Raw genomic sequence first — 10,464 nt, forward strand, 5'->3', positions numbered from 1 at the left:
ATAAGTGAATCAAAGGATTAAATGGAGGACAATTGTAACGATCGATCGGGACAGTCAAGGTCCGACTGACGAGAGACATATTCGAGCCGACCATCTGTCTAATTAGTACGAAGTAACAGGATGTCAAAAGAGACCGGATAACTTGTTCGAACAGATGAAGACATATTACTACACAGTCATCGCATGAAAGAGCAACTGAGGTCGATAGAACGGAGGGTTCCGGCTGAGTGGCTATCCCACTCGGGCAAGCAACGGGACTTGATCAAGAATGGAGCGGAGTCCCGGCCGAGTGGTTATCCTGCTTGATCAATCAACGGGACCACTGCAGTATCTTTTAATATCCTTTTGGGAGATAGTGTTCCTAACACGAGACAAAGTCGATAGACGGATCGTACGAGGAAGTTTCTATTGTTTTGTCAGAATTATACATGCCCTGTTAATGTATAGTATCAAAAGTACTTTCTTGACAAGTCCTTTCATAGGATGTATTGAAGAACGTGCCCATATCTCGAGAAACGTATACGTCGCCCACCAGGACTCTATATAAAGGGAGGTCTATCATCGACAGAAATACGCATTATTTACTGTTTACGTTTACGTTACTGTTATTCCGTATTCCTTCTACACTTCTATTACTAACTTAACTCGGTACTTACGTTACTTAAATGCCGTTACTTATTTCGTAAAACGGAGCGAGGTCTGTACCTGATCAACAAATCCGCCACATTAGTAGCTTTCCCTCTTTCTACTTAATAGGATCATATAGAAACACGCTGATTAAGACCATCATTAACCAATGACAGTCAATTTAAGTCCCTACGGATCCGCCGATCCAGCGGTAGATACGGCGGTGGCTGCGGGCCTTCACTTGCGCCGCGCCCCTTTCCCACGCCGTCGACGTGAAGCAATCACCCACACATGGATGCACGTGCATGGGGAGGCGCGAACTGGACTCACGTACCTGCATGGGATCGGGAGCGAGCGACCAAACAGCAACTGCTCGATCTCTCTTGTTTATCTCAACTTCCTCTCCGGCTCTCCCTACGAAGAGACCTTCAGAAAATTAAAGAAATGCACAATAAGGGTTTGAAGGTGTGGAAACTGCATATGCATGGATATTAATGTCGACGATGAGTCGGACAGTGCTACTATATTTTCGATGTGTCCTCAGTCGAGTGCTTCATCAGTGCATGGTACCTGCTCTCTGCAGTCAATTAAACACTCGACTCCTAGCGCAGATCGATGATCAGGCTCAGAGTTTTAGAAGATGTAGCACGAAAGGAAGTGCGAAGGGACTGATGACACTGAAGATCCGTGGACTTTTGGAAGCACTCAAACGACTCTTTACGGCAAATTAGTATTCTTCTCCAACATCTCCAGTGCCCTTTCTTTCACAAGTCAACAACAGCGACTCCATGTCCTTCAGTCAAAGGACACCCTTCCCCTGCTTTAGGAACTTTTCAACTCCGATCATAAAGAAACACGCGGGAGCAAGCCCTGGCCTGGCTAAAAATGGTGGTCATCTGGAAATTTAAGAGTCTGTATTATATTGCTGTAATTCATGCAACGAACAAGCTAAGCACATGCACCATCTTTCTTTTACTTGATTTTACATAGCGATGGAAGAAGAGAAGAGCAAAAGCAAATTAAACAGACATACATAATAACAGAGGTGCATGCAATATCGACTGATCATGCAATGCAGTTTAGTCTCAGGCAACCAGACCACAAGCCCTTCGCCCTTCTAGGCTTATTGTGGAGGAGCTCAGGAGGGATTTTGTACAAATCCTCATCCACGGCCATTGGAGCTCTTCTGGGCCTTGCTTGTGCTGCCGCAGCATCATAAACCTTCCCCTGTTTCCTCTCTTGCTCTCTCTGCTGCACCTGCTGCTGCTGCTTCTGGTCTCCTCTCTTCGCCTTAACGTTGTTTAAGTCAAAGTCAATTGTGAGAACAATTAAGATCTGGAAAGCAAATTATTATTACGATCTATGGATCAGTAGCACCTTTCTGGTCCAGGGAGCCTCCTGCTGCTGCCGCCGCTTCATGCTGTGAGAAGCTCTGAAGAGATCGTCATAAGAGGGTTCTTCGCCATGGACGTGGCCTCTGACCAAACCGGCCTGCATCGCCGATTCGAAGTATTGCGTGATGGGGAGATCGCTGGAGTAGTCCCAGTCGCCGAAGGCCGGAATGTAGTGGTGGCGCCTGTTCATGGTGTCCTGCAATTAATTACCAGAAGATTTTAAAGACGACGACGACGATGAACGATTGTATTGCCTCAGCTGCTCAGGCCGAGCTAGCGAGCAGCCAGTGCAGTCTCTCTGCCTCTGTAGCCATTTTCACATACCTCCATCGGCAGACAGAAACTGGCAGATGGAAATGCGATCTGAGGCCCGACAGGCGTTTTATAGAGAATTGTTTTTTTTTTCTAAATTTTAAACCATAAATTATTGTTATGGAGCTTAAACTGTCTCCATCTCAACAGTCAGCGCAAAGAGGGGTTCATCTTAAGGTTTTTCTATTGTTTTTGGATGTCCTAAAGTCAAGGCACTTAAATTTAGGAATTAAAAAAAATTTATATTTGTACATCTCCCATAGTTAAACCTATTTTTTTTAATCCAATGTACCATATCAATACCACATCACAAAAAATCTACTAATAAATTTTCCAACAACCTTTTTTTTTTTAAAATAAAAAAGAAAATAAATTGAGTTTTCAATATAATTCTTGAACTAAACATCAAACCTCACCTTTATAAATCATATTTTATTTTGACCTCATCCAAGTTGATATATGGTAGGATACTTATCACATAAGGTCGCGGGGTCGAAATTCAAAGTAGTCGGAGCATAAATCCCTGGTCCCTGTGCAACTCACCCCACCTACCACATGCTCGCTCAGGATATTGTGATTTACTTCCCTCGTGATGACCTTGGGTCGGGTACGGAAAACGAACGATTTCACCTTTAGCCACAAAATATCTCTATCAATTCATCAATATAAATTGAGAACGACTATTAACCTTTAAACTAATGATTAAAATATTAAAAAAAAATATATGCTAGTTATTACATCATCCAGTAATATAACTGCTCGCAAAATTTACATTGGAACGCAGAGAAGCCCTCAAGAGATGTGTTGGGCCAGCCCAGTCCAGCCCAACTACTCTCGATAACATCAAACACAACATAAGTATTTTTCTCGCGCCTCTCTGCGGCTTTATTTTCCGACGAGATCGATCTTGACCCGAGAGAGCCGAGGGAGACGACGGGACGAAGTACACGAGTCGCAGCTCCTGGAGCGAGTTGGGAAGAGTGTAAACAGCGATAGCGATGTGCGGGAGGACTCGGTGCACTCTAAACCCCGACCGGGTCGCTAGGGCTTGTGGATTTGCTGCCTCAATCCCCACCCGCCAAATCGACCGGTGAGCGAAATCGTAATTTTAGTCTTTTTTTTTTTTTTTTTGTTGATGATTGGCTTTTGTTTGATTTCCGCTTGCAGTTATCGGCCGTCATACAATGTTTCGCCAGGGGCGTACCTGCCGGTGTTGCTGTTGGAGAGGACGACAGGGGAAGCGGAGGCGTCGCCTTCCATTTGTTGCATGAAGTGGGGCCTCGTTCCTAGCTTCACCAAGAAGACTGAGAAGCCTGATCACTACAAAATGGTATTGGAGCTTTATTAGCTTACGTTTGTTGACTTATCTTTTTTGATGCGGCACTAGAAACTTATGTGATAAAAAATTTACAAAATTTTAGGGGGTTCATTTGGACGTGTGGTCGTCAGGGTTTTTATAACGCTGATGTTTTTTTTCTTTGCCAAAAATATCAGTCGAAGTCTCTGAAATTATTAGCGAAAAAAGTTGGAAGTAAGACAGAAACAACACTATTTAATCTTTCTTTTGATGTGCGAGTTAGACTTTAGATTTGTTTTCCGAAGAATTTTGTTCCAGGTGGTTTGTGTTAATACTAGTCTGCACTAGTTCGAGGTTAATTTCCTTGGAACATTGACAGATGCTTGGTCTATCCTGATTTTTCTTCTCCACTATATCACTTTCATATTTTTTTGATCAGAATTGACCCATTGCCAAACTGTCTTTTAATTTTCCAAGATGTCAGAAGTAAGTCTGGTGTTTACTCATGGCCGAAAATACTCCATGAAAGTGGTGGAACATTGTTTGTAGGAAAGGATGATCTTTCCTTTAGTGCATTGTTTAGTTTTATGATTGGGCTTACTCTTCCACTGTTGTACTTAGTACAAAGTATATTGTTCTTTTGCAAAGTCAGGATTTTTTTTCTCCTAATATGCAGTTCAATGCTCGTTCAGAATCAGTAAAGGAGAAACCTTCCTTTTGCCGACTTCTACCTACTAATCGATGCGTTGTGGCAGTAGAAGGGTACGGCACAACTGAGTGACTTGTTTTTTTTTTTGTGCTGCTGTTTTCAAAATCCTTATCGCACTTTGTTTTTAAAATTAATATTGTGTTTGGATATGTCATTTCCACTGAGATTTTTTTTTTTTTCTGTGAAAGCAATCAGGATCTTAAGGTTAAGCTTCATGTTTGGTCTCATAATCTTGTTTAGTAACTTGTCATCATTGTAATACTGCATGAATATAGATTCTATGAGTGGAAGAAGGATGCTTCAAAGAAGCAACCATACTATATACATTTCAAAGACAGCCGACCTCTGGTGTTTGCTGCTCTCTATGACTCTTGGAAGAGTTCAGAAGGTCAGTTTATTGATTGTTTTTTCATGTGTCTTGAAAGAGACGTCTATGATGGTAAAGTTGGAAATGTTAATGGCAAAATATTTAAGCAATTGCCGCTTGCAGATATTTCTTCAGGGATCGAAACCTAAGTTCATTAATAAAATAAATTACACTGCCAAGAATAGAAATATCTAGTTTTTTATCCATTGTTTTTTCGTTAACCATTATATATTTTTTTAATTGTATTGAAAATATATGGCTATTGGCCAATTTTTGCTTTATGCTTTTGGTCAATTCACATACAGCTGACAGTAATTTCGCCCTCTTTTTTTGTTTATGTTATGATAATGTGGTGAAAGCTAGATGCAAGAACACAGTCATTATGAACATTAGATTACAAAAAGAAGATTGTAAAAGGAAAATGGGCAAAGGAGCAATGTTTAAGTCTGCTGGAGACATGATATGCTATGGTTGTAATCCTTGTGTATGGTTTAAAACATCGTATTTTGAGAGTGCTAATAAGAAATAAGCATATCTTAGCATTTATGGTAATGCTTAAAGAAGTGGCTTTAACTTAAGAATCATACACTTAAGCTCTTCAAAATTCATACTAAATCAGAGGTGCATCTTAATACTATATCCTTAATAATAATTATGAAGGTGTGTCTTAAAAGTATATCCTTAATAATAATGATGATAATAATAATTTCTATTATATTATTATTGTGTGTTCCTAAGAAGCAACATTTTGCTGAAGATATATAGCACAAAAGACCACACACTTTATAATTACAAAGATGCATCTTAAAACATATACTACTTTTGGAAAATGTGTTTCCTTTTAAGATTACACATTAATAAAAATAATAACTTTAATACTATTACTTATTATTATAATTATTATTAATGTGTAACCCAAAAGGGCAACATTTTGCTGAAGATCCATAGCTCATAAGACAACACATTTTATAATAACGAAGGTGTATCTTAATAACATGCCCTATTTGGAACTACACTACATATTTTAATGATTACATAGGTTTTATGCAAATTTGTAATCTGAAACAGAAGCATTTTATTGAAGATATGTAGCTCATAGGACAACTCACATGATAGTCACAGAGGTGTTCCTTAACTTGGAATCAAGCACTGTGCATGATATTGATTTGAATTTGACTTAAACTTCAAGTTGGAGATAGCTTATATCTTTTCATTTCATAAAGGCTTAGTTAAGATTGATATCCTTCTAGTGGTATCGCCCCTGTTGCTTTTGTTCACTTATTGTTGCCTTCCCACTTGATTATGTTTGCACACGTTTGACACCTGTTCTTGGTTCCAATATATTAAATGCTTTTGGTTTTGTTTTTTTTTTCCACAGGGGATATTCTTTACACCTTTACAATTTTAACCGTGGGTTCATCAAAGTCCTTGCAGTGGCTTCATGGTATGCTCATGTTCTTTTCCTTCAGATTTGCTCAGATTCATCAGTTTCTTAATTGTTATGGAAGAATCTAATTCACAAGCCAGTTACTCCTTGTCTAAAGGAATCACCTTTATAGAGAACTTCTAAACAATACCTTAGAAGACTTTGGATTGATGGGGACACTTGAAGCAACTCTCAAGATTCTTGGTTTGTTAGAATAAAAATCTAAAATTTGTTACAGACACATGATTTGATTTTATGATCATTTAGTATTGCTATGTTGAACAAAACATTAAGTATTTATAAAATGTAATTAGTACACGTCCCCTATCTCAAATGATTTATTCTGTATGCCTAAGAGCATCCCCAATGGGGTGTTAAATGAGCATTATAATGGCCATTTAACACCCCCTCTCCATTGTGAGTGGGCATTATAATGCTCACTCACAAGAGAGAGGAGAGAGGATGTTCAAAGGTTTGACCACCTTTGAACATCCTCTCTCTCAAATTTTTTTATTTTATTTTATTTTTTTTAAAATTGTAAATTTTTTAATATTATTTAAAAAATAGTAAAATTATTTTTTTTCAAGTAAGATTATTATTATTTTATTTAAAATATATTTAAAATATATTTATTTAATATGATATAATTTTAAGATGAGTGAGTGGACGGTGGGGCCCATAAATAATGAGTATTAATGTTAAAAGAGATGTGAGTGAAAAAGATATGTTGTTATAATGAATATGTGGCAGTGGACCCCATGCTTTTTGATGAGGTGGTGAGTGTTATAATGACGATGCATTGTGGATGCTCTAAGGCACATTAAACAAAGAAGCCAACATGGACTCCACGGAAAAGTTTTATGTGATTACCAAAACACTAGTGCAGTGGTTTCATAGTGCGAAATTAAGTTTTGGTTGTGATATGTTTTGTCCTGTGTCAACATTTGCTTATCAAATTAACTTCAACAAAAAGAAAAACCTATATGTACCTTGCCATTCAAGGGATTCTGTATACCCCTTGATTTCAAAATGATCACTTTTAAAAGAAAAAAGACTTTCAATCAAAACAAGATGTTTTCGTGGATGGATATTCATGAAAAACACACTACTTTGTAGAGTGAAAACTGTGTAATATTGGTTATTAAATTTATCTCGAGAAAAAAATTCCAAATAGTGGGACTATATCAGGTGCATGGCCTATAATCATCAAATTTTGGTCTATGTGCACTGTGCTTACGTCTTGGTTGTGCTTCTTCTTGTTTGAGCAATACAGTGGAATATGTTTGTATCTTAATTTGACAACATTCATCAACCAAAATTTTCATTTTTTTTATTTCTATTGTTGAGCTTCAATTTTAATGTACTTTGTTGACTCAATAATGTGTACTTAACTGCAGATAGAATGCCTGTGATCTTGGGGGATGATGTTTCTGTTGATGTATGGTTAAACAATGGCATGCCAAAATCTGAAATTGTACTTAGGCCATACGAGGATGAAGATTTGGTTAGTCATTATGCAGATGCTATTAACTTATTTTTTTATCAGACTTGTCAATATGCCCCCAAACTTGTTCAACTTTTGCAGCAATGAAATGTTATGCTCTCAATGAATATTTCTTCAGAAAATTTCTTTTTGATTATTCCTTTGCCTATTTTTTTTTTCTAGAAAGAAATTCCTGAAAGCAGTTCCCTTTCTTCTTCATTTGCTTTCATGGTGGCTTGGTTGCATGACTCAATTCTTTGATTTTATTCTTGTTTCAATTGATTCCATTGCATATTTGGTCTCAGTTGTTTGTTTGCAAACTGTTGAATAGGTTTGGTATCCTGTGACCACTGCAGTTGGCAAACCATCCTTTGATGGGCCTGATTGCATTACAGAGGTATAATCTTATCTTAACTTGCATCACTTCAAAAGTGAGTTATAAAATAAGTTTGATACTTATACAATCTCTCATAATTTAACTAGATGCAATTTTGATGCTTGTGTTTATCTTGAATGACCTCAAGATCATTATTTCATCCATAAGTGCTTCCTGTAGTCTATTAGTAACTGTAGAGTCACTAGTCTAACATCCTTGACAGCTTTCTAAAATCTGAATTTGAAGGATTTGAGTAGTGCTAAAAGGATAGTTAGCATGCTTACTCTGGGATAGGAACTCAAGAAATTTATTTCTTCATTATATGATCTGTATTAAGATCTTATGGAGATTATAATAGATCTGATGCCGAAGTTAGAGTTGGCTGATAATGAATTAATTTTAAAGACTTTAGGTAGTACTGGAACATCAAGGCGTATTTCTTAAAAAGGTTAAAGTTTAAGAGAAAGTAATAGTTGTCAATTCATTGTAGACTAAACCAAAGATGATCTATAAGGTTTACCCTTTAGAATTTCAAACAGGTAAAGTTAAATTTTTGGATATTAATTGGATAAATAGTATCATAACAACTACTTAAGGTTTATTCCTTGCTCTACAAAATGCAGATTAAGTTAAAACGACCTGTTGAAAACCAAATAGCAAAATTCTTCACGAAGAAAGCTGATGGAAAGAACCAGATGGAGGAAGAACACACTAAGCGTTTAGAATTATCTCCAAAAGGAGACAGAGTTGATGATACCAAAAAAGATGCTAGCAGAACCGAAAATGTTGCCAATTTTAAAGAAGAATCTCCTCAGAATGATATGTTTAATTGCATGAAAGAAGATTGTGAACATCACGTAGATGAAAAGCATAGCTCCAATGGTTTACTCAAGAAAGAAAATGTGTCACCAGATATCTTTGGTACCAAAAGACAAACCCAAGAAATACCTCTTGATTCTGGATCAACATCAGAGAAGGTCTCCAGTCTATTAAAGAAGGCACGGAGGGTCAAGAATGTTGATGACAAGCAGGCTTCTCTTCTATCTTATTTTGGAAAGGCATAAATTCTCATGTTTCTACGCGTTCCTTGTAGCTTTTGATGCCTGCCATATGCATATCGTATAACCAAGTTATCTTCTGACAGGCCCTTTTGTTGTCCCTTGGGTCGGTTCTAATGTGAATGTAATTACTGCATTTTTCATAATATCCAAATCCCCTAACGTATTCTCAAAATACCGCTTCTCTTTCTTTCACGCCATCAGTTCTTGATGGATGGATTTAGAGAATTTTAAATCAAAATTAATGTATTTTTGAAAGCATTTTTAATGTATTTGTCTACGGATTTGAATTTTGACGTGGTAATAAAGGGGGTTTATCCAGTGTGGGTCAATGATGGAGATAATAGTCAACGTGGAAGTCAAAGTCAAGATGATCAATGGTAGTCAATGGTCTCATTAAAGATGGTCGAGCGAAAATCGATGTCAACTGTCGATCAGGTATGAAGTGTTCGATTGATCAGGTGGCTTGTCTGAACAGAATGTCTATCCAACCAAGAGCACTAGGGTAAGAACATTAGATATTGATTATGGATCGGAGGAATGTTAAGGTGACTATGGGGAAAAGTAACAGAGGTCGATCCACTGGAGGAGTCCCAGCCAAGTGGCTACGTTGCTCGGCCGAATAGTGGGATCCTTCCCGTATCACTTAGTATCCCTTTGAAAGGTAATGTCGCTGACAACAGGGCATAGTCAACAGGCGAATCGTATATTGGAAGTTTTTATTGTCACGTCAGAGATCCACATGCCCTGTTAAAATATGGTGTCGGAGATACTTTTCTAACATATCCTTTTATAGGACGGTTGGAAAAACGTGCTCGTGCTTTGAGAAACGTGCACATTGCCTACTGTAACATTATATAAAGGAGGGTCCATACATCGACAGAGAAATGTGTTATTCACTATTCACACTTGTACTTTCATTATTGCTCTGTTTTCTATCGTTCTGGTGATTGACTTGAGCGTCGGAGGGTCAACACCGGAGACCCTCTCTCTAATCCGACAACATTTTTTTTTATTACAAAGCGGAGTATAATTTTCACACAATCAACTGAGGAATCATATCCTCAACTAATTTTCTTTACGATTTTCGAACGTGATCAAATTTGATAATTTTTTTTCATGATAACTCATTGGCGACGTTGATCAGTAGGTATCAAAGTTCCAGGTCTTACAACAAATTTGTGATAAATTCTACGAAGCTATTGTAAGTCTAAAAAACACTGCTCTCAAATAAACTTAAATTATCCATCTCAATAATCAATTTAATAAATAAAAATTTTAAATAATTAAATAAATTTAAATTAATATCTTGATAGTTTTTAAACGAATCACATTTAAATCAAACTTATAAAAAATAAATTAAATTAAACTCGAACAATGTTTGAGACATAGTTTTAGCTTATGGCGTCCAGTTG

At 37.2% G+C, this 10,464-nt stretch overlaps 2 protein-coding genes across 2 annotated transcripts; one reads left to right on the plus strand and one right to left on the minus strand.

Moving 5' to 3' along the window:
- Window positions 1-1,524: 1,524 nt before the first annotated feature.
- Window positions 1,525-2,370, minus strand: LOC121999559. Its single transcript, XM_042554225.1, has 3 exons — window positions 2,346-2,370; window positions 2,005-2,217; window positions 1,525-1,917 (listed from the first exon to the last, which is right to left on the minus strand). Exons 1-3 carry the CDS (start codon window positions 2,349-2,351, stop codon window positions 1,693-1,695), a joined length of 444 nt encoding a protein of 147 aa, XP_042410159.1. The 5' UTR covers window positions 2,352-2,370; the 3' UTR covers window positions 1,525-1,692.
- An 838-nt stretch (window positions 2,371-3,208) lies between these two features.
- Window positions 3,209-9,224, plus strand: LOC122017125 (abasic site processing protein YobE-like). The gene is made up of 8 exons (XM_042574636.1): window positions 3,209-3,423; window positions 3,501-3,663; window positions 4,307-4,392; window positions 4,615-4,727; window positions 6,085-6,150; window positions 7,530-7,636; window positions 7,947-8,012; window positions 8,615-9,224. Exons 1-8 carry the CDS (start codon window positions 3,332-3,334, stop codon window positions 9,053-9,055), a joined length of 1,134 nt encoding a protein of 377 aa, XP_042430570.1. The 5' UTR covers window positions 3,209-3,331; the 3' UTR covers window positions 9,056-9,224.
- Window positions 9,225-10,464: the final 1,240 nt, after the last annotated feature.

Source organism: Zingiber officinale, chromosome 1A, assembly GCF_018446385.1.
Source record: "Zingiber officinale cultivar Zhangliang chromosome 1A, Zo_v1.1, whole genome shotgun sequence".
Lineage (NCBI taxonomy): Eukaryota > Viridiplantae > Streptophyta > Magnoliopsida > Zingiberales > Zingiberaceae > Zingiber > Zingiber officinale.